Source organism: Dipodomys ordii, unplaced genomic scaffold (assembly GCF_000151885.1).
Source record: "Dipodomys ordii isolate 6190 unplaced genomic scaffold, Dord_2.0 Scaffold4, whole genome shotgun sequence".
NCBI classification, from domain to species: Eukaryota; Metazoa; Chordata; class Mammalia; order Rodentia; family Heteromyidae; genus Dipodomys; species Dipodomys ordii.
Window position 1 is genome coordinate 20,124,991 of NW_012267220.1, and position 25,185 is coordinate 20,150,175.

The 25,185-nt window shown below is 36.0% G+C and overlaps 1 protein-coding gene across 1 annotated transcript in view; it reads right to left on the minus strand.

Moving 5' to 3' along the window:
- Nucleotides 1-21,922, minus strand: part of Micu3 (mitochondrial calcium uptake family, member 3) — a 68,689-nt gene extending 46,767 nt beyond the window's left edge. The window contains exons 1-3 of the mRNA XM_013024075.1: nt 21,868-21,922; nt 19,950-20,077; nt 6,211-6,364 (exon numbers count right to left, since the gene is read on the minus strand). Coding sequence (XP_012879529.1) covers nt 6,211-6,364; nt 19,950-20,077; nt 21,868-21,922 — 337 coding nt within the window. The remainder of the gene's footprint in view (nt 1-6,210; nt 6,365-19,949; nt 20,078-21,867) is intronic.
- Nucleotides 21,923-25,185: the final 3,263 nt, after the last annotated feature.

Below are 25,185 nucleotides of genomic sequence, written 5' to 3' on the forward strand. Positions count from 1 at the left end.
GGCTTTTTTCTTTTTGCTTATGTGGTGCTGAGGAATCGAACCCAGGGCCTTGAGCATTCAAGGCAAGCGCTCTACCACTGAGCCACCTTCCCAGCCCCTGGTGTTGTTATTGTTGTACTGGAGTTTTGCAGGCATGCTAACACTTGTAAGATGCCTCCAATTCATTTTGCCTTCGGTTATTTTTCAGAGTTTTTTTTGCTTGGAGCGAGCTGCAGACCATCTACCGCCTACCTATGCCTTCAGTGTAGCTGGCATTATAGACACCATTGTTAAGATGAGGTCTTGCTAAATTTGTGTCAGGCTAGCCTTGAATCTTGATACTCTTGATCTTTACATATTGAACACCTAGATTACAGGTGTGAGCTACCACTCAGTCCATAACCATATTATGTTATAGCTTTCTGGATTTATAATATTTTTTTCAAATTAAACATCCTCAAGGATTAAAAGTACAAATTCTGATGTTTATAAAATATTAATCCTTTAGGATATATTAATATCCCTGAAAATAATTCATAGCTGAGGTCTGTCTAGAATGAAGAAAGATAAAACCAAGAATGAAGAAAAATAAGAGGAAAAGAGATAACAGGGAGAGCTGGCAAAGTGAAAGGGAAATTTCCATCCTATTTATCACCCATTTCTCCTACAACTGTTGTAGATGTGTCTTGAGTGTTGTAACTGAATATACTATATGGAACCAATTTTTTTATCTGATCTTTCTGTTCCTCAAAGATCTTATATGCCACAAATCACACTATGTTAGGGCAAATTTGTATTCATTATTGCTGTTGCTTTTGCTCAGATTTAAACATTGCTAATTCCTAATAACTAAGAATTACCTCCAGGCTTATATATCCTATAACATAACTGTATTAGGAAAACTGGCAAAAATTATTTCAGCTACACTAAAATAACAATCAATAATTACTTCTAAATGTCTACTTCTTCATAATGAACAATATCTCAATGATGGCTATTTAAATATAATTAACAAGGTATCAAATTTCAAAATTCTAAGAAAAGACATCTCTCTCTTTTTGTTGTTGTTGGTTGGTGGGGCTTGAACTCTGAGCCTGGGCACTGTCCCTAAGCTCTTTTTGCTCAAGGCTAGTTAATCTATTGCTTTGAGCCACTGTTCCACTTCTGGTGGATAGCTGGAGATGAGAGTCTCAAGGATTTTTCTGTTCAGGCTGGCTTTGAACAGCAATTCTCAGATTTCAGCTTCCTGAGTAGCTATGATTACAGGCATGAGCTACTAACACCAAGTTGACATCTCTCATTTTTTCTTTTTGTCAGTCCTGGGCTTTAACTCAGGGTCTGGGCTCTGTCCCTGAGCCTCTTTATACTCAAGGCTAGCACTCTACCACTTGAGCCACAGTGCCACTTCCAGCTTTTTATGAGTTTATTGGAGATAAGAGTCTCAAATGCTTTTCTGCCTGGGTTGGCTTTGAACCAGGATCTCAGCCTCCTAGTAGCTAGGATTGCAGGTATGAGCCTTAAGATAATATTGTAACTTACTTTAAGATAAACTTACTTTAAAATAATTTTCCAAAAGTTTGGTAAACTGATTTTCACAAAGCTATGTATGTCATAACAACATCTTATTCTATCAGTATGTCATAACAACATCTTGGATTTACTCAGATAGTTTGTACTAACATATAATCAAGTGACTAAATTCACAGCTCTGTAGATTAGAATATAGCACGTAACCCTATGATACTGCATACATTCATTTCACAGTGACACTTTCAAAATAAACAGAACAGTTTGAATAATGTGTTTGATTCTGTTGCACCTGAAATATAGTACCAACACTACAGAAAAGTAAATGACATAAAAGTATATGCCCATGCTCTTACGCAATGTTCACAAGTTATTTATCAGAGGAGGAATTTAGACATACTCTTGACTTTGGTAGAGTTTATTGTAAATTATTCACAAAAGATATATTCTTCAGGAACTGTACCATGTTCAATATTATTAGCTTTTAAAATAAAGCCTAAAGAGCCATTGAGATTGTTCTTCAGAGAATTTTCTGTTTCTAATTTCCTCATTTCACATGAAGTTACTATACATATAGCTATCACAAGTGAGAAAGACTTTAATTCTATTAAAATATTTTATTTCTTAAACTATGTTTTATGTTTATTGTATTTGTGACACTTTCAATATCTAAACTATTTTAAAATAACGTATTTTCAAAAATCTAAATTGAAAATTTCTTGTTGCTATGCAAAACTAATCAATTATTAAAGGAGGGAATTTACCTTTTAGATTTTACTTGAAAAGGAAAACAAGATACCTAGTTTTCAAAAACAAAATTAAAATCAACAGATGTATTTCTAATTATCATTTATTTGAGGTATTAATATTTCAGAAATCTTAAGGAAGTATTTATACACTGTATCTTTTTTCTCATGAATGTCATCACAACATTATATCATAAATTTTAGATCATGGTTATGAATTAAAGTGAGATGATGATGAGAACAGATATCAATATTCATTAAATGCTCATGTACAGGTACTATATGAAGCACCATTATTCAATTCTCCAAAATTCATTACGAATCTATTATTATTTCACAAATAAATGAGTAATAGTAATAAGTTAATCAACTTTATTAATAAAGTTGTAAAAGATCATTCAATAATATTTAAAATTCCACATTGTGCCAAAAGGGGCCATATTCTTTCTTTTTGTCAGTTGTGGGGCCTGAACTCTGGGCCTAGGCACTGTCCCTCAGTTCTTCAGCTCAAGGCCATTGAGACACAGCGCCACTTCTGGCCTTTTCCAATTATGTGGTGCTGAGGAATGGAACCCAGGTCCTCATACAGGCAAGGCAAGAACTCTACCTCTGAGCCATCTTCCCAGACCAGAGGCTATATTCTTATCACGGCCTTTGAATTGTTATTGTAAAGAGCCCTACCTACTTCTTAGCCTTCTCAATCTCTCCTGCCCTACACATTTCCAAAACAGTACAAGAACATACCAATACTTTTAAATTTTATGGTTTTGATCATATAGTTTCTACTCCTCTAGATACTACCTTTACAATCTCTGGTCAAAGTCTTCTTTTTAAAAATCATTATGGGTAAAGATCTTCACAATTAAACCTCTACTACAAATTTCACTACAGCTGAATTTCTTTTTTTTCTGGTAGTCAAACGTCTCCAAAGAGTCCTTGATATCCACTGTTTTCATGTCGTCACCTGCTTCTCAGCTCTGCAATCTGGTCTTTGCCTTAATCACTCCCCTGAGACAGTGTTATTCATACACATTGCATTAATTACCTACCATGTACATCTGAAGAAGTCTGTACAGATTTCACTCCTGCTCTCCAGTAGAAATAATCAAAAACAACAAAAATCAATTCATTAAAAGCTAGTCTGACACAGACACTGGTAGCTCACACCTGTAATCCTAGCCTCTCAGGAGGCTGTGATCTAAGGATTGCAGTTCAAAGCCTGTTCAGGCAGGAAAGTTCATGAGACTCTTACTTATAGTAAACTACTAGGAAAAAGCCAGAAGTGGTGCTGTGGTTCAAGTGGTAGAGCACTAGCTTTGAGAAACTCAAGGACAGCACCCAGGCCCTGAGTCCAAGCCCCAGAACCACCATCAAACAAACAAACAAACAAAAACTAGTTTGCAAAAGAGCTCATGTTTCCAATTACTGAGGATTCTCTGCCCTTTGGCAGTACCAAAGTTTGAATTCAAGACTTTGGCTTGTGAGGGACTGGAATCACACACCTAAGTGATCACTCAAACTATGATCCTTCTACCTTCTACCCCCCAAATTGCTAGGACCATAGGCATGCACTACCATATATGGTTTGTTTTTCATTGTTTAGGCTGGCCTCAAATCATTTTTTTTTTCCATCTCTACCTCCAACATACCTGGGATTATAGGCATGCACCACCACACACAGCTAATAGGTCTTATTTGAAATTAAGGTTTTCTGTATTCTTGACTCAAAAGAAAAGAAAACATGACTTCAACTGTTCTAGTCTAATATTCGGTATACTGATTTTAGTGAGTTACCATGAAGTGAGCTGAAATGAGTTGAGATAGATCAATCTACTTCATCTTGTCCATATACAATTCATCTCAAACATATCATTACAAATTGATAAAGTGATTATTGCCCTCAAACTCCATTCTTACTGCCACCAATCCAGGTAATTGGGCCAGAAACTCTTAGTACTAATTACTCTTTCATCACCATCTTTGGATGCTTTCAAGCCCAACTACCATTAAGCAAGTTGTGGTATAAGATCAAAGAAGAGTATTTGTCATCAGAAAAGGCTGTTGTGTAAATGTGTAAAGGATGTACTTGGTGGAGTGGTCACTTTTTTTTTTTTGTCTGTCGTGGGGCCTGAACTCTGGGCCTGGGTGCTGTCCCATAGCTCTTCAGTTCAAGGCTAGCACCCTACCACTTGAGCCACAGCGTCACTTCCAGCTTTTTTTTTTTTTCTGCTTATGTGGTGTTGAGGAATCAAACCCAGGGCCTCATGCATGCAAGGCAAGCACTCTACCACTGAGCCACCTTCCCAGCCAGCCCCGTGGGCACGTTTTTAATATCCACAATAATGCACAACAACAAAAAAAGGCTGTCAAAATTCTTCCCTTTTCTACCACTTGTATCAGTAAGGTTGAGTTTTCTTCACCTCTTTCCTGAAAAACAACATATTCTAACATGTTCAATACAAAAGCACATACAAGAGTCCAGCTGCCTATTAAGGGAGGTCAGCATTAGTGTACATAATGCCAAAATGTTTGAGAATTACTGTCGTAAGGGAAAGTAAGAAACAACCTATCTAAAAGATAAGCTGCTATGTGGAACAGCTAGAACAAATGCAAGATAGAAATAAAATTCTTGACTAGTCTTCTTAATCATCCTGGTCAGACTGGATCAGTTAGAATTAATAGACAGGACATGCTCAGTGGCTTATGCTTATTATCCTAGCTACTTAGGAGGCAGAGATGGAAGATCAGGGTTTGAGGGCAGCACAGGCAAAAAAGTATCAATGGCTGGAATGTTAAGCCAGCTATGGGTATGAACAATGACTGGGCACAGTGCTTCATGCTTGCCATCCCCAGTGAGACAGAAACACACAGAAAGGAAGACTGCAACTCAAATTGACCTGGGCATAAAGTAAGACCCGATCTTGAAAATAACCAAAAGAAAACAGGAGTTGTAGGCAGTATTCAAATAGTAGAGACCCTGCCTAGCAAGCATGAGGCGTTGAGTTTAATTCTCACTACTGCTCTATCCTCCCAAAAAAGTGGGGGAATCAAGAAAGAAGTAATAGGCAGAATGAATCTTTTTTATTTATTTTGTGCCAATCCTGGGGCTTAAATTCAGATACTGTGTACTGTGTACTGTCCTTGAGCGTTTTTGCTCAAGGCTCGTACTCTACCACTTGAGCTACAGCTCCACTTCAGATTTTTTGGTTTTTAATGGGAGATAAGAATCTCATGGACTTTTTTCTACCTAGGCTGGCTTTAAACTATGATCCTCAGAATTCAGTCTACTGAACAGCTAGGATTATAGGCATGAGCCACTGGCACCTGGCATGAATTGTGTGTGTGTGTATGTATGTATGTATGTATGTATGTGTGTGTGTGTGTGTGTGTATGTGTGTGTGTGTGTGTGTTATATAATACTGAAAATAAGATAAGGTTGAAGTTTGGGAAAGGGGAATTTTCTGAAAAGAAGGCAGTAAGGGTTTGTAAGAAATACCTGGTAACACTGTAGAACAGACTTTTGAAAAAAATTACTTTGGTTAATTATTCTTTTTTTTATTGTGATAATGCTGTACCAAGGAGTTACAATTACATGAGCAAGGTAATGAGTACATTCTTTATCAAGCATTGTTGCCTCCTCCTTTGTTTCCCCTTCCCATCCCTTCCCATCTTCCCCCCTCACCTCTCCTCCTCCCTGACCGCCACCCATTGCAACAATGAGATGTATAAGACGTTATGTTAATTATTCTAAAATATATTTCCTGTCCATACTTTTACAGAACACAGAACTGTTTTGTTTTTTTTCTTTTTCAAACTGCATTCTTACTGCCATCTTACCTAGTTAATCTGACCAGAAACCCTTACTATTCATTATTATTCTGCTATTATCAGCTTTGAAGGCTTTTGAAAATAATTAATACAGATACAATTATTAAGGTAACTTTTAAAATGTACTCACATTTGGGCTCATCTGTGGTAACAGCCAAAATAAAATCATACGGAGTCATGAATAACTGCCCTTCACACTCTATAGAAGCAAATAAACGAAATCTTCTCTCCCTTGATGTAGCATACAGGTCCAAGTCTTCGATATCTGTTTTGCTAATGGCAACCTACAATTAAGAAAGGGGGGAAAAAAACTTGGACTGTGTAAACAACACCATCTTTTATAAGGAAAAAGTTTTATTTGTGCCAGTCATGGGGCTTGATGCTGTCCCTGAGCTTTTGTGTTCAAGGCTAGTATTCTACAATTTGAGCCACAGGTCCACTTTTGGGTTTTTTTGGTACTTTATTGGAGATAGGATTCTCACAAACTTTCCTGCCCTGGGCTTACTTCAATCCTTGATCCTCAGATCTCAGCTTCTTGAGTAGCTAGGATTATAGACATGAGCCTCTTTATATGATAAAAGTTTTTTTTTATTTTATTAAAAGTGATTTAATCAGCTTTACGAAAAAGTATTTAAACAGTCCATGTTTGGAGAACCATAATCATTTTATAAATTTTTCATATGAATAAAACAAATTAAAGTTGAAAGACCCATTGATGTATGAACAGTTTTAAATGTTAGTTGTGATTTGCTTGGGGATGGCTATTTCTTTCAGTTGCAATAACATTAAATTACAGACTACTGGTAAACTTTAGATGGAATACTGAAATGCATACTTAGGCACTGTGTACAGTTTTATTTACTTGATTATAAATATATTCTAAAAGAACATGAACATTCTAAAGGAGGAACTAAAATTCTGGTAGGCTGCTCATGACTATTTGGAAACCATATGGAGGTCCTGTTTAGCTTAGGGCCAAAATCACTAATTCAAAGTCAATATATAGTCAGTCACAAATGCTCATTCTGAAAATCTTGGCTTAAGTAAAGCCTCATAGAGTTTTCTTTCATTTCAAGACTTTAACTGGTAGACAAATAGTTTCCCATTGCTACTTTTCTCTTGCACTCAATTTATTTAATAAAAGATTTTCATAGACTTTGTATGCAAACTAGAAGATGTTTTTAAAATTTATAAATATAATTCTGTATTGCTTGTGTTTTAAAAAAAGAAAAAATCTTATCTTTTGAGCTCATATCAGGGGCATTTTCCTGTATCAGTGTTACAATAGAAAAACATTTTTGGAAACTGTATGATATTCCATAGTCATCACAGAAAATATTCAAACTCATGGAAACTGAACATTGCTGAATGATTGTGGAAAACTGAAGAGATAACAATGGACAATCAAAAGTTTCTGGAATTCAACATAAAATAAAAACATGCAATACCATCTCCTCTAGGACACAGCACAAAGCAAGACTCAGAGGAAAGTTTATGAGTGCCTACTTCAACAAGTTAAAGAAATCTCAAATCAATATCAAATGATGAACCTCAAATTCCTAAAAATACAGGAGCAAGCCAAACCCAAACTGGTAGATGGAAAAATAATAAAAATTAGAATGGAAACAAAGTAGAGACTTTTAAAAAAACTTACAAAGAATCAACAAAATAAAAAATGTTTCTTTGATAAAATTAACAAAACCTTCAGTAAAACTAAGAGAAATCACCCAAATAAATGAAATTAAGAGATGAAAAATGGACTATCACAACAGAAACAAGCAAAAATTCTGAATATTATAAGGGAATATTTTGCAAACCTTTATGCCAATAAATTGGAGAATCTGGCAGAAATGAATTCCTAGAGAACACCAATATACTTTAACTGAGCTAGACCCATAACAAGAAATGAGACTGAAATGGCAATAAAAGACCTCACAATCAAGAAACACTCAGAAGTTGTTGAATTTGTAGCCAAATTTGATAAAGCCTTCAAAAGAGAACTAATACCAATACTCCTCAGACTACCACTACTAAACTTCTTTCTATGAAGCTATCATTACACTTATCCCAAAACCAGACAGGGATCCATCAAAGAAAGAGAACTACAGATCTATCTCTTTGGTGAGCATAGACGTAAGACTTCTCAATAAAATTCTGGACAACTGAATTTAACAACCAACAAAAAAAAATTACACACTATGATCAAACAGGATTCAACCCAGAGATGTAAAGCTGGTTCAACATATGTAAATTGGTAAGTATAATTTAAAAAAACACATCAACAGGATATAAAAACAAAAACATGATCATCTTAATATATGCAGAAAAAGCTTCTGACAAACTCTAACACCACTTTATGATAAAAGCTCTGAATAAGCTAGAAATACACAGAACATTCTTCAACATAATAAAGGCTGTGTGTGACAAACCTACAACCAACATTATTCTTGTTTTTGTTTTGTTTTTCAAACTTTATTTTCTTGTAAATTACATCAGTTACATCAGTAAGGTAATGAGTACATTTCTTGTTAAGCATTGTAAATGGTGGAAAATTAAAACCACTCCCTCTAAAATCAGAAATGAGAGAAAGATACCTACTCACTCCACTCTTGTTCAATATAGTGCTGGAAAGGCAAGAGAACAACATAAAGGGGATCCAAAAAGGGAAGGAAGAAGTAAAACTATCCCCTTTTGCAGATTATAGATCCTGTACATAAAGGACCCTATACACTCCTATCCCAAGCTACTAAAGGTGATTCAAAACTGGTAAATTAGCAGAGTGTAAAGTAAAAGTGGCTTTAATATATACAAAAAATGAGACGTTAGAGACTGAAATCAAATAAGCAACTCCATTTACAACTACCTCAAGAAAAAAATAAAAGCCAACCAAAGATGTTAAAGACTTCTATAGTGAGAAGTTTAAAATTTTAAAGAAGGAAATCAAAGAAGACTTAGGAAAATGGAAAGATCTTCCATGTTCCTGGATTGGAAGAATTAACATTGGGAAAATGGCAATACTGCCCCAAACAATCTACAAATTCAGTGTAAAACCATAAAAAATACCATCAAAAATCATTCTTCAATGAGAGACAGAAAGCAATTTAAAAATTTCAAATGTTTAAAGTTAAACATCTTTCAGTAATATTTAGTAAATTATACTATTTGCATCAAAATTACGCAGTAAAAATTCATCAAAATTTATAAAAGCCAATGGAGAAAGATAATCCAGAAACCAAAATGAATTACATCCATTTAGCTTCATAAACTCTACAATAACAATAAAAAAGAACTAAATAAGCCTTTCAAAAGTGGTAATATAACTGTGAACTGAAGAGATAGAGATGGAGAGGGGGTTACAGAAGCTACCGTTATTTAAGCAAAATTCTTAATTTTCTATAGATTGGTGGTCAAACTAAAAAAAAATCACATATTTCAAAGTTAAAGAAGTGGCAAATTGCAAACTGTTAAGAAATACTAAAAGGGAAACCCTTAAAGTTAATATTGGCAACCAAGAAAAATACAGCTTATAAAGCTGGAAGACAGGAGAGGCATTTATGTCAAAGTTAATCCAACACAGTTTCTACATGGCATCTTTCTTGGACGTACTTTGTTAAAATGATTATTATAATGTGAAATATTTTCTGTCCATACATTCCTGCCTTTGTTTGCATGGTTTTGATCTTACTAACAGGTCTACTGATGAAGCTCTTGAATGCAGTAAGACATTCTTGTTTGATTAAAAGTTTTTGTTGAGGTTAATCCTACAAAGGTTACCTAAAGCTTATCAATTTAAATTTGTTATGATTAAAAGTTCTTACAGATTGATTTATTTAATTTTGCTGCTACCTTGAGTTCTTATTTTTTTTAATCAGTCTCTGCAACCAATACTATCTCAGGTTGTTAGTAACCAAATACTCTCAGGCCAGGGATTTGGATGTTGCCTATCCTATCAGGAAATGAGCTTCTGATTTCCTGATATCAACCTGGATTCCTTATTTCCCATTTTCAGTGCCTGAATGCCTCCTTGTTAGCATGCATCTAACATGGTTCCTGATATTTCTTTAGTTTCCCTTGGAATTAAGATACATGCTTTCCTACCCACTTAATGTTAGGTTGCTTCTTATTATGTCTCTGTAATGCTTTTGTTTAAAGACTGTCTGCTAATTATCAACATGAGCAATGGCTCCCAATTAATTTATAAAAATAATTTAAGTTATAATTAATGAAAGTCTAAGCTTAACTTGTTAAAAACAAGAATGAATCAAATTTTCATCTGTGCCTGGGATGAGCTGTAGAAACTGTAATACTGTATTTAATCAGCCAGGGCCAACTTCAGTAATGTTTTAGATGTTTAGTTTAGATGCTTAGCTTTGCCATTTCTCTGAAGTTATTGCTTATACATTTTCTTCATGACAGCCATTTGCCAGGAAACTTGTACTGTCATACCTTCTGTAAATAAAGATCCAAATTACCCTTATGAACCACATTTACTGTAATAACATCTTACACTTTGACAATAGTTTCCTGAACCCTTGGATAAATAGTATTTCCTTTATACATTCTTACTATATCTGTCACTGAATTGTGAATTCCTTGAGGAGATCAATAAATTCTTAATTTTTATAGTGCCAGTGACTACTTGGTACATGAAAAGATGAATGGTTGAGGATGAAAAGATAATTGGTCACTATGTAATAAGTACCCAAAAGAATATTGAGTCTGGGTCAAATACACAGACAAAAGAATGGTCAGAGTTTCTTTTAAGATAGGCAGAACGGAGATTTCTCTTTCCAAACTAAATATTGAGTTACCAAAGGAAAATTCAAAGCTTTAGTGAGAAAGGTACAACATAATAACAGGTATCTTTTAAAAATATACTTCTAGGCCGGGCGCTGGTGGCTCATGCCTGTAATCCTAGCTACTCAGGAGGCTGAGATCTGAGGATCGCGGTTCAAAGCCAGCCCGGGCAGGAGAAACTGTGAGACTCCTATCTCCAATAAACCACCAGAAAACCGGAAGTGGCGCTGTAGCTCAAGTGGTAGAGCGCTTGCCTTGAGCTGAAGAGCTGAGGGTCAGCGCCCAGGCCCAGAGTTCAAGCCCCACGACCAACAACAACAACAAAAATATATACTTCTAATAACATAATTGGTTTTACACATATTTACTAGGTAAATATAACATTTAAATATATTTATATAAGATTTGTAAAGTTAAGATATGGATTACTGGCATATTTATCATTGAAGACATTTAGCTCTTCTTTCTGAAATATTAAAAATCCTCGTGTTAAACATAAAATATTTATTCAGCTATCCAACTAAATCTGTGTAATTGTGAAACATCCACTTTCTATCTTCCATTCCCCAAAACCCTTTCCAGGTTTTAGTAACCACTATTTAATTTTCTGCCTCTATATATCTGACTTTTACAAATTCCATTAGTGATATCATGTAATATTTGTTGGTGTGTATGTGTGTGTGTTTCTTCACTTAAAACAATGTTACAAAATACAACATTTCATTCTTTATGATTAAATAGTATTGTTTTGTGTATATATAACATTTTTTACCCACTTATTTGTTGCTTGACACTTGAGTGCTTCTACTTCTTAGCTATTCTGAATAATGGTAGCTGGTTGATTTCTTCTGGGGGGAGGTGGTAATGTTCAGTTCCTTTGAAAGCATTACACTACCTTGTCTTCTCATGCTTCTTGTTGATCTTTATGTATTTGGTGGAACAGTCACCTCAAGTATTTTTATAGAGTGGTTTTCAAATAAAAGACTTTCTCCTGGTGATCTCTCCTAAAGTATTGTTTAGATAGGCTTCAATGACTTTGGCTCTACGTGGAAACTAGTGCAATATGGAGTTTCTTCAAAAATAATCAAAATCAGTGATGTTAGAGACATTTCAGTAGCTCAGGTTGCAGTTAAGAGGATATGGGACTACTCTTCCAGCTGTGCTAAAGTGGGGTGGGTTTTCTGTCATCTATGAGTGACAGTGTGCCTAGATCCTGGTGTAAGGTATCCATCTATTTCTGTGGATCACACTGGGACCAGGCTGCCTCAGTGTGTACAATAGGTATCACGCAACATACAGGCGAGAAGCCTATGTGCCTATCACTGAAGCCACACAGGGATGGGGACAAATGGGGTTCTTGTCAGTGTTTGAGAACTGTGCAGATGATTTTGGAGAGCTAACCTCACAGAGCAAGGGTGCCTAGCTTCTTTCTGGATCCAATGGTGAGTTGGTAAGTAAAACTGTTGCTTCCCAGGGCCTCAGTGGGTGAATCTCCTAATAACGTGCTGCCTAACTGCTTTCCTAAGTCAAGTCATGCCACTGTGGCCCAAGCTGCACTTTCAAAAACTTGTTAAAATGGGCTGGGAAGGTGGCTCAGTGGTAGAGCGCTTGCCTTGCATGCATGAGGCTCTGGGTTCGATTCCTCAGCACCACATAAGCAGAAAAAGCAAGAAGTGGCGCTGTGGCTCAAGTGGTAGAGCAGTAGCCTTGACCTGAAGAGCTGAGGGACAGCGCCCAGGCCCAGAGTTCAGAGTTCAGGCCCCACAGCCACAAAAAAAAAAAAAAAAAAGTTGTTAAAACATGTTATCTTTAAAATTGATGCTGTTTATAATTTACATTTAGCTGTTGTAATAAGGAGGTTTGTGGAATTAATTTTTCATTCTATTATTATTTTACTAGAATAAAAATTGTGGAAAATCTCTTTAGCAAGGATGCAGGTAAACAATTTTGACTTAAGTCTTTAGGTTTGAAACATTCAACCCTTAGGCACCACTTCCTAAGTGATCAGAACATATAAAAAATTCTACAGCCTGTAAAAGAGGATTCTAAAATAAATACAATGTTACTTCCTATATAACACTTCAGTTTGATTCTTTCAGTTATACATTATAAACTCATTTCTATAGCAAAGAAATAATTTTTGCATCAATAATATCCTTTCAGAAAAGGTTAATGAAATTGAAATTCATAAATAACAAGAACAAATGGACAGAATATTTGGTGAGAATTTTATAGCTAATATATTAGGGAAGGAAGAAAGAGCATATAGTTTTCAAACTTGAATGAACATTGAGCATTCTAATCTAGGAGAAAGCAGTTAGTTGTTACTTGACAAAAAGACAAACATAATTTGAAATAGGCTCACATTTAGTACAAAAGCAGGAGGAGCTTCTCGAAGGATAGAGGCAACAGTGAAGGGAATGAAAAGCCAGAATAGGAAAAGTAAGAGAGATATAACACAATTTACCTGGCATGGTCCTCAGACAAGTACAAGATCCAGACTCTGGATCTCATCCATGAATAAAGGTGATATACAGAGGTTCAAGTAGCATGAAAATTGGTTGAAGTCCACTATCCAAGAAGAGACAGTAGATCAAGAAAAACCTGGGTTCAGGAGGAAGAAATTTAGTCCCTGAAAAATTAGCATAAGATCATGGGGGGAAAAGATAGGAATCTAAGAATAGGAAATTTTATATGTTTATATATATAATTTATAACATGTAATATATAACATTATAATAATATTACAAGTTATAAATTATAAATGACTGGAGCTAAATCATAGGTATCAGTTAAATCAACAATGTCAATGTCAAAGTGAACAACTAGATGATAACTTGAAACTCCTATTGGTCTGAGGGTTTGTGATAAATTTGGCCTACAAGTAGACAGTCAGGTCAACTTTCATACTAGGAAAATACATACTAGTTCAACTGACATTCATTTTTATCAAAAACCAACCACCTTCCTTCCCAAAGATAAAGGTCTTTTTTATTCAGTCTCTTTTTTATTATATTAATATGATAGTCTTAATTCCTCAAATGTAGTGGCTCAAACATAAGAGAACTGAGTTCATTTCTTTCTTAGATAAGGGTCCAGAAAGAACATACTAGTACTAGGTTTGGATGGAGGGGCTCTGAATGCAGTCATTCGGAGACCATGGGTATAAAGATGACTCTGACATTATTAACTGAGGAAAGAGAGAGAGGTATGGAAGATTATGACAAATATTTGTAGCCCAGGACTAGAAGCGGTGTAAATCACTTTTGTTCACATTTAGTTGAAGAGAACAGAAGACACTTTGATCACATTTAAGTGCAAGGATGCTGGAAAATAAACAAATGAACATCCCTATCCTAATGAGGAAGGGCAAAGATTGTGTTTAACAGTTTGTAGTCTCTATTACAGTAACTCTGGTGATAACATCAAGGACATACATAATACAAAGGATAAGGGAGCAAAGCATTAGATATATGCATGTATGTTGTGGGACTTAGACTAACTTCCAAAAGAAAAACCTATATTAAAAGTCGCATGAATTAACTTCAAAACACATCAGTTTGTGAACACTAACCTGCTGCAATTCTAACTTTGGCTGAGAATTCCAGACATTTTAGTCATAGAAAACTGTACCTTTCTTCTGATTTCTGAAATGCAGCCAGTATTGGCTTGAAAGTTAATGCTAGCCACACTTATGCTCTCTAACGGTTTGTTTTGCCAATGCTGATGAAGTACCTCTGATTCCTACTTTTTCCACAAAACATTGCCTTAACATTAAGAAAAACATTTATGGGCCAGGTGCCAGTGGCTCAGGTCTAGCTACTCAAGAGGTTGAGAACTGAGGATCACCATTCAAAGCTAGCTCAGGCAGGAAAGTCCCTGAGACTCTTAACTCCAATTAATCACCAAAAAAACAGAAGTGGAACTGTGGCTCTAGTAGAGTGCTAGCCTTGAGAAAGAAAGCTCAAGGACAGAGCCCAGGTTCTGAGTTCAAGCCCAAGACTAGCACCAAAAACAAAACAACAACAACAAAAACAGAAAGGAAGGAAGGAAGGAAGGAAGGAAGGAAGGAAGGAAGGAAGGAAAGGAAAGAAGGAAGGAGAGAAAGAGAGAAAAAAAGAAAGGAAGGAAGGAAGGAAGGAAGGAAGGAAGGAAGGAAGGAAGGAAGGGAAAAGTTATGTGTAGTTCTCTGTCTTTGAATGGTTAAAGACATCAATTATAAACAGATGTCTTTTGCTCCTTCACCACAGACCTTTCCACATACCCAGGGGAACCTGAACAATAATTACCATTATTGCCTATAGCTTAATTTACAAAAACCAAATTCATTCAATTACAGATACAAGAGCAACAACTTCTTCATAAAACCACACTATTACTAAATTTTATGATAGATTGCTACTCTGAAAATATCCAATAAACTCTAAGTAAAAGAAGCAACATACAGTATTTTTTTGAAAAAACACAATTTTATGATACTCTGAAAATATCCAATAAACTCTAAGTAAAAGAAGCAACATACAGTATTTTTTTGAAAAAACACAATTTTATGATAGATTGCTACTCTGAAAATATCCAATAAACTCTAAGTAAAAGAAACAGCATACAGTATTTTTTTTGAAAAAACACATAATGTATATAGCCTTACATTTTACATTCTAGCTACATTTCTTTGGTTAAAGTTATAAGATTACTCTAAAAGTAAAATAGCATTAAACTTCAAGATAATGAAACTACACAGTTTGTAGCAAAAACTAAAAGTAATTCAACGATTATAACTAGAAAGCTTAAGAATTTTATAGCGCTAATTTTTTGCAGAACAGGAAAACACAGATATTGTTAAGTTTAAGATAAAATATGATTACAGTATGTTTTAGAAGTAGTAAACTTTGCTAATGACTGGAATTATTTCTATCAAAAAGTGTTGCATACCTTCTGTTATTTATAACAATGGAGAATTTACATGGTAGAAAAAATTCCAAATCAATCTGTGAAATAGTACACATTACTTATTAAAAATTATGACTTTTATGTAGCTGTAGATCCTATTGGTCCTGCTGACAGACGGAAGATGAAAAGCTTAAGAAGTGGTAAAAATGATAAAAGTTGATTTAAAAAAATTACCTCACCTTTTCAAAAGAAAAAAAAATGTTGTCCGTGAAATTACCTGCCTGGAATTTCCAAATGCAGACATTTGCAACTAGTATTTAGATGTTTCTTCTTAAGGTACTGAAGTAGGACCTTCAGGCAACAGAGTACATCATTATCCTACCTACGAATAACAGAGCAAAGGTTCACTGCCAAAACATAGGCTCATGTTACTTCAGGTCAGGGAGGTGAAAATTTATTCTGTGGTAAGGTCTGGTTTTCCCAGGGAGGCAAGATTAAATGCCAGATAAAGGATTCACTACTAGACAATTAGAGAAGCAGATGCCTACATGCTGATAATAACATAGAGAGGTAACCTGAAACAATTCTCTGAACACTGTATAATGCATTACCTTTTAGCAACCAAGAAACAGAAATGAGAATGAAAAATGGAAGAAAAACAAAAATCATTTGTACTAACCAAATTATTCAGAATACTCATCATTATTAGTTTCCTTAAGACACATTGTTTTAATTAAATCCAGTTAATACTAAATCTTAAAAAATATTCTAAGGTATATTTAATTTCATTTCATGTAGGCAGTTGAACATTTGGTATTAGCTCCTACCTGGAAATGGCAATTATATCAACATTTTATGAAACATTAAAGAACAAATAATCTCCTCAATTTACATATAAGACTATTATAGGCAAGAATCTTATGGGACATACATTAGTTTCTATTCAAGTAACTAAAAAGTTGTTCATAGAAATATTACATTTGGCTTTCACCTATGGCTTCAGGCTTCTTTAAAGGAGTCTAAGAAGATAAAAGAGGTAATGTTTTTTAGCTTGTTGGGTGGTCGAAAGGTTAAATATCAAATTCCCAGTATGGGAAAATCCCAAAGTACTCTGGGTGAGATGTGTTGATGCTTAGCAAATTCATCTGTGTAGAAATATTTACAGCTGAAGACAAGCCAGTAATATATTCCTGGCTGAGATCAAATAAACAAAAGCTACTAGAGATAAAGCAACTGACCATTTATGAGTGTTAAAGACTCTATTTGTATTCTTATAGCTTATGTTTATATAGAGTTCTTTACAAGACTATCAAGTACTTTCTCATATATCATCTTAACATCTGACAAGTGAAGGTATTTTTTTAGAAAGAAGCATGGTTCAATGATTTATTGCCTAGAGCTCTTCTTTCCTTGTATATTCAAGACTGTTGCAGTAATAACTCCCTTGCCCTACAGCCCTAATGTTATTTCCCCTCTCCTGACTACTTCACTTCATATACTTGTTGCTGTTTCTCTCATCTTAGAAACAAAGCTGTCCTACTTCTCCATTTAGTTATACTTCCTTGACTTCCTGCCATTTCTTTCCTACCCTCTACCAAAGAACATCAGGGAGTAGAGTCTTCATTTCCTGTCTCAGATTTCCTCAGTCTCTTTTGAAATTAGTTCATTAGGTTTTACCCTCTACCTCCACTAAAACTACTTGTCAAAGTCATCCATGTTGCTTAATACAAAGGTCAATTTTCATCTTACAGAATTTGACACAGTTGATAACCCTATTTTTCCTTGAAATAATTTATTTTCTCAGATTCCTAGCCTTGCTGTCCTGATTTTCCTATTACTCTGACCATTCCTTAATGATATTAAAATATTTTCTTATTAAATAGCTAAACAAAAAGATTACAATTCCATAAGTCAGGTTACAAGTACAATCTTGATCAATGACATCACTCTCCCTCTTTTTCACCTTTCCCATTCCTACCCTCAAGTTATGTAGTTCTTTTTTTTTTTTTTTTTTGGTCAGTCATAAGGCTTGAACTCTGGGCTTGGGCACTGTCCCTGGACTCTTCAGCTCAAGGCGAGCGCTCTACCGCTTGAGCCACAGTGCCACTTCCAGTTTTCTAGTGGTTTACTAGAGATAAGAGTCTCACGGACTTTCCTTCCTGGGCTGGCTTTGAACCGTTATCCTCAGATCTCAGCCTCCTGAGTAGCTAGGATTACAGGCATGAGCCACCAGCGCCCAGCATTTAGTTCATTTTTTACATAATGTACATTGAACACAACAAGTGTATTTCTGTTATTTCTTTTTTTGATAGAGCACCTGCCTAGTATGTGTAAGGCTCTGGGTTCCAACCCTGGTATATATAAAAAAAGAAAAAAGACCTCAATAACAGAAGGGTGTACTTACTGACACTTCTTAATAGACTACGTATTTTGACCATTTATTAGTCTTCACAAGAGTCAACTTAATAACAATAAGAAATGATGAAATAGTGTTTTGTTTTGAGATACATAATTTGTAATATGATTAGAAAATCTGCATAAAAATGATAAAATCAAATTTAAACTAACCAAAGACACAAACAGGCAATTTCTAGGAAACAAATTATTACCCAAAAATTCTTAGCCAAATTTAGCACTAATGGCTCAAATCTATAATCCCAGCTACTTAGGAGGCTGAAACCCAGAGAACTGAGGTCAAAGCCACTGCCCTAGGTAGTAAAGTCTGCAAGATTCAAACTTCAATTAACTAGCGAAAGTAATGGCCAACAAAGCAAGAAAATCAAGGAAGTGTGAGGCCCTGAATTCAAACACTAGTAGCAGCAAAAACCACTCCACAAATTCTAATTTCAGCTATGGGGTAATGTTAATTAGAAGGATCATACTCCAGGTCATGCTAGGTAAAAAAAATAAGACCCTATTTGAAAAATAAAAAGCAAAACAGCTGCAGATATGGTTCAAGTAGTACAGCATCATCAAGTACAAGGCCTTAAGTTTTAAAAAATAAAGTTTTTTTCTACCACTTATAGTAATCAGGGAAATGGAAATTAAAAACAATGATATATCAGTTCACACTCAAACTGGAAAACTATCAAATTAAATCATATTAAAGGAAAGGTGAATAGCAGAACCCATGTCTATAAGAAGACTTTTATCATGGCCACACCAACAAAGGAGCCTAGGACTAAAATTCAGGTGTATAGCACCCAATCCAGTGTTCTTTTTCATATTACACAACATGGTATATTGGTACAAAAGTACACATGCTTTGCAATCTTTTAGGCCTACATTCAGATGTCAGCTTTACCACTTTCTAGTTAGGTAATCTTGGGAAAAATATTTAATCTCTCTAAACTTTACAATTTTTAACTTTAGAATGGATAAATACTAGACCTATAAATTATAAAGAATGAAAAATTAATGAGGAAATTTCCTTCTCCCTTGCCAAACAATCATTTGATTAAGAAAATCCTATTAATTAGCTAGATCTTGAAATAGTCCCAACTATTTAGTTCCATGCTCAAAGTTTAAAGTATCAAGTAACTTTGTGACGTGGTAAGTTCAATGTTCACTAAACATGTCCATGGAGATAGAACCATTTCAATCATTTCACATTTCCTTTTGATTCCCCCCTTCTACTTTATGTTTCACCTTTCTGTTAATCTTTCTGCCCCAAATATTTGGATTATACTATACTATTTCTTTAGGGTGACAGCTGATTCTTAATAACCAAATCTCTAAGTATCCATGGATCCACTGTTGTCTGGGCCTGACTACACAATAATTCTGTTATGACTTTGATATGAAATATTTCCCACAGGCTCATATATTGAATGCTTGATTCCCAACTAGCATAGCTATTTTCAGAGGTACGTGGAGTAAGTAGATCATTGCAGTATGTCCTTGGAAACTAACTATACTATCTTGGGCTCCTCCTTCTCATTTAACTCTGCTTCCTGTCCCCCATGACATAGAAGCTTCCTCCTCCTGGAACCCTGTGTATAACTACTTAAAGATAACAATATAAAAAAGATAATAAAAACTATTGTAATAAGAAGAAATCGATTACGAGGCTAGGAAAGATGCCTTGGTGGCAGTTAGTCGTTGGCCATGCCTCATCTAACCCAGAATAAAGACTTTGAAGGTTTTTCACTTAATTGAAAGATTTTTGCTTGGAGAAGAGACCTCCAGGATGCCCCGTAGACACAGGGCTCCTGAGTGCAGAAGACACTGCAGCTGTGGCCCAAAGGATTCTAGCCACCATTCAAACTGGAAGCAGGTCTTGCTGTCATCACTATGATGATTCTGCAGGCCTACAGACTTGAAGAGCAGCAATGTTACAGAGGCTTTCAAAGAGATTTCCAATAAACACCTGGTTGGCCAGGCACTAGGTAGCAGGGTTAGAATGTATGCAGAGGACCCCTGAGAAGATGCTGCATTAAACTATGAAGGTAAAGCAAAAGCTGCAAAAGAGATGCCAGTAAATTAACCATACCAGGAATAAGGGATATCTGCAAAGGAAAGCTACAAAAAGTAGAAAAAAAATCCACGTACATTACTAATGGCAAGGCTGTAGGAACCAGGTTCTAACCCTTGGGGGCTCACAGCACGCTACCACTTGCTATGCAGGCCAGACATGAGGCCACAGGGTATATAGTGTTTTTCCTGCTTTGTTTTGGTCTTGCTTTGGTCTGATGCTTCCATTCTTCTACTCCTCCCTTTTGGAATGGAAATGTTTACTCTGTTTCATTATATTTTGAAAGTATATGACTTTTTGATTCATGGTTCAGTTTGCCTGAAATGTTAGAAGAAATTTTTAAATTTAGACTACTGTACAATCTTAAGCAGTTAAGACTTTGAGGACTCATACAGATGACTAATGCATTTTGCACTATGAGATGGCAATGAGTCTTTGGGAACCAAAGAATGTTAGTTTAAATATAAAATATCATCCACAGGCTCATGTGTTGAGTGCTTGCTCGTCATTAGCTTGTGGTACTAGTTTAGGAAGTGCTGGAAACCTTAGGATGTAAGGACTAGATGGAGAAAGTAAGCCACTGGAGGCATTTCCTTGGGAGTTGTGTATTGTCTAGGGTTCCTCTCTGTCCACTCTGCTTCCTATCTTACATGAGGTGATAACCTCCTAGCCTCCTCCTCCATAAGCTCCACGATGTTTTGCCTAACCACAGGCCCAGAAACAGTTGTGATGGATTGAAACCTCTGAAAATGCATAGCTGTGATGAAATATCTAAGAGAACAATTTATAGCTATGCAAATACAGACTCCAAATCTTCCCAGACTGCAACTCGAGAAAAGGACCACAATACACCATTGATATGTAGACTTTTTCCTACATCATAATGAATTTACCCAAATAGGGTAATCAGCTTAGGCTTCTCTAAGAAAATATCTTATATGGCTTAAAGAATAGAAATCCATTTTCTTATAATTCTAGTGGCAGAGAATCTGAGATCAAGGTGAGGATTGCCCTTCTGGCTTGTAAATGGCCACCTTCTGCTATGTTCTTCCAAAGTCTTTCCTCAGAGTATGTGGAAAGTGAGAAAAAGTGAAGGAGCAAGTTCCATGTCTTCAACTCACCTTAATTCCTTAGAGGCCAGTCTCCAAATACTACTACATTAAGTATTAGAGCTTCAACAGATAAATCTGGGAAAGACACAAACATACAATCTATACTACCATCCATCACCATATCTATTCTATTACCAAATAGCAATTTATCTAATCCTTGTCCCTACTTATGCAGACCTCTCTCTCTCTCTCTCTCTCTCTCTCTCCCTCTCTCAATATTTTACTCTCTAGAACAATTTGTTTTTAGATTTCACTACAGACCCTTCTTTTGGAACATTTATAAAGTAGTAACCAAGACCATTCTTAACCCTCTGTATATCACCTTTGTAACAATTTTTTAAAGAATTAAAATTGAAAAATCATCAAAACAAAAGGAACAGTCTTACAATCCTTGGTCCACTAGTACCCTACTGGAAACAGGAATAGAGTTCTCTGCTTGCTTGTGTGGAAGAGGCTGCCTGTTCATCAACCACTCCTGAAGCACTTGCATGCCAGTGGGGGATCCCCTGCCTACCCAATGGTTCCCCATCCGAAAATTCCAGGTTGTCAGTCCAAGCCTTTGTCTCCATGTCTGCCAGCCTTGGCGAGGCAACTGTGGAAAAGCTCTTGTTGCTAACTAGACCCAAATTCCAATTTAGGGAGCTTCCCTTCCAAATTTGTTTCTTTCTAGAGTAGTCTACCTCAACCCTAGGGCATTCTTCAGAATGCTGATCCCCTCTTTGTAGCTAATTCCTTGTAAACAGTAAATAATACTATTTAATACTAATAGATACACATACTATCCACTTGTAAAAAATCCACAGGATGAGGAATACCAAAAGGCAAGCAAAGCAGTGTGTGTGTGTGTGTGTGTGTGTGTGTGTGTGTGTGTGTGTGTGTGTGTGTGTGCGCGCATATGTGGATAGATGAAAGCTATATAATATTGATGTGTTAAGTTAGTTAATTGTTACAAATGTGCCATTGATAGTGTGTAAGATTGCAGCATCTGGGAAACTTGTAGCTTTCTGCTCAGTTTTTCTGCTTACTTAATAATTTTCTAAGCTGTTTTCCTCAATGTGATTTCTTAAAAATAAAGCAATTTTGGCTAAGTATGTATCTCTGAAAATACCTAGAAACAAATATGCCAAAACATTCATTTTAAAATCCAAATGGTAGAATATACAATTCATACTTTAAATATGGACAAAAAAGTTACATGAAAGAATACAAAAAGTACACAACATTAAATGGTATAAAAGTATAAAAGTATTATTTTTTCATTACAGCAATTATTGAAAAAGAATAAAAAAGCTTTGCTTTTTGACAACACCCTGGATTGAACATAGAACTTCATGCATGTTAATTAAGTCCTTTACTATTAAGCTATAGTCCCAGCCATTTTTAAATTTTATATTGATACTTTTGCTAAATTTCTCAGAATGTCCTAGAACTTGTGACCCTGCTGTGTCCCAGTCTATAACTATATTATGATTATGTCATGAAACAGGAAATAATTTTTTTCCTACAGATTACTTTAATTGTACCCCATTATCTTCTATATTATTATTAAACACTGAACAAGATAGTATAATTACTTTAAAAAATAGTATTAGTGAATTTTACTCTAATTTAACTAAAGTTTTTGTTCACCATGGTTTTTTGCGTTTCAGCCCTTCTTTGATGCTATGATGGTCTGGTACTAATAAATGATTGCAGAATTTTATTAAAATGAATTTACTATCGTTCTTATATAGAAATTTACCTAGATACAGAAATCCAAACCGGCAGTCATTTTCTCCCAGCACTTTGAATATGCATCCCCTGTTCTCTGGCTTCTATTTGCTATCATGATCAAACAAACTGTAGTTCCTTTACAGATAAACTATTGTTTGTCTTTTTTGAATTTATAATTTTACTACAATGTGACAAAATATATATTTATTTTTTTATTTAGTCACCTTGGAACCATGCTCCCTGAAACTGAGGATTAATGTCTTTGTTCCTCTCTGGGAACTTTTCAGACATTATAACCTAAATGAATGTCTCTGTCATCCAGTCTGTATCCTTTGAAAGATGAATTTTAAACTCTTTTGGTGTAGTTACTATGCCTCTTAAACTCTGTTCCATTTGTTATTTCTGTATCTTTGTGTTTTGTTTTATATTGGCTAGCTTCTTTAACTATGTTCTAGGTTACTAATTGCTTCAATAGTTCTTGCAAGTTCTGTTAGACTCTATTGGAATCTATTCTTTTTCGTAGTAAATTTCATTATCCTTTTAACTATTTTTAATATACTTAGTATAAAAACTCAGCCAAATTACTCTATTATTAAATTTTTAGAAAACTAATCATGCAGCCGGGTGCCGGTGGCTCACGCCTGTAATCCTAGCTACTCAGGAGGCTGAGATCTGAGAATCGCGGTTCAAAGCCAGCCCAGCAGGAAAGACGGTGAAACTCCTATCTCCAATCAACCACTAGAAAACCGGAAGTGGCGCTGTAGCTCAAGTGGTAGAGCGCTCGCCTTGAGCTGAAGAGCTGAGGGACGCGTGCACCCAGGCCCAGAGTTCAAGCCCCATGACCGACAAAAAAAAAAGGAAAAAGAAAACTAATCATGCAAGTTATTGACTCTATTCACAGAACTTCATGTACATTGTACTGTGGGATTATGTGCTTATCTTCATCTAGATCGCATCATATAGGGTATTTTCTCCAAAAAGAATCTGAATTTCTTCCCGTCAGCTACATCTGCTATTTCTCTGCTTGAGAAATATAAATTTTAACTCTGAAAAACATGAGGTGAGGCAAAAACATGTTTATACATTCACAGGCCAGACTTTTCAATCCAGAGCCCAAGAAGAGATCATCAGGGTATTTTTTGTCATCAACCTATACTGGGGGAAGATCTATTTTTAATTTATCCTCTTTATAAGAATTCTGACTTTAGGTAGGTGGTATCTCAGACCCAACTTGCTTGGACAAGATATGTCTTGTCTCGCATCCCTACATGGGAACTAAAATCCAAGTTCCTAGAAGTCAATGAATAACTTCATTGCCTCTTCTTTTTTTTTTTTTTTTTGTCGGTCGTGGGGCTTGAACTCTGGGCCTGGGCGCTGTCCTTCAGCTCTTCAGCTCAAGGCGAGCGCTCTACCACTTGAGCTACAGCGCCACTTCCGGTTTTCTGGTGGTTTATTGGAGATAGGAGTCTCACGGTCTCTTCTGCCCGGGCTGGCTTTGAACCGCGATCCTCAGATCTCAGCCTCCTGAGTAGCTAGGATTACAGGCGTGAGCCACCAGCGCCCGGCTATTCATTGCCTCTTCTAAGTAAGCCACAGCTCACACACTGTTCCACCGTCCTGCCAGTAGCAATTTCCTGAAATTTCATCTAAGTACATTGTAATATTTAAAAGTTTATTTTTGGGAGGGGGGACCAAGATGGCGACAGGGCAGTAGGGAAACGCCACAGCTCTCTCCAACCAAAAAGAGAGTTCGAGTTCCAACGCTTAATCTCCCCAAGAGACCTACAACAACAAAAAGACGAACACTCAGAGAAAAACCAGAGGCGGAAAATAACAAAAAAAGAGAGAGAGGAAAAGAAGAATTTCAGAACAGAGAAAAGCGAAGACCCCTCCCCCAACCTTTACTGGCCGCACGGCAGTGCACCAAGCTGCTGGCCAGCCGGCCCGGCGGGGGCTGCCGGAGCCCCAGAGTCACAGGGGGCCGCTTGCAGATCACCAGGTACCGGTTTGCAGAACAGCGGATGGCCAGGAACAGAGAAACCTACCAGCCGGGAGTCTCCACAAGGATCCCACCCCCACCCCTCACTCACCACCGGAGCAGAGAGGCTCCATCCAGCCA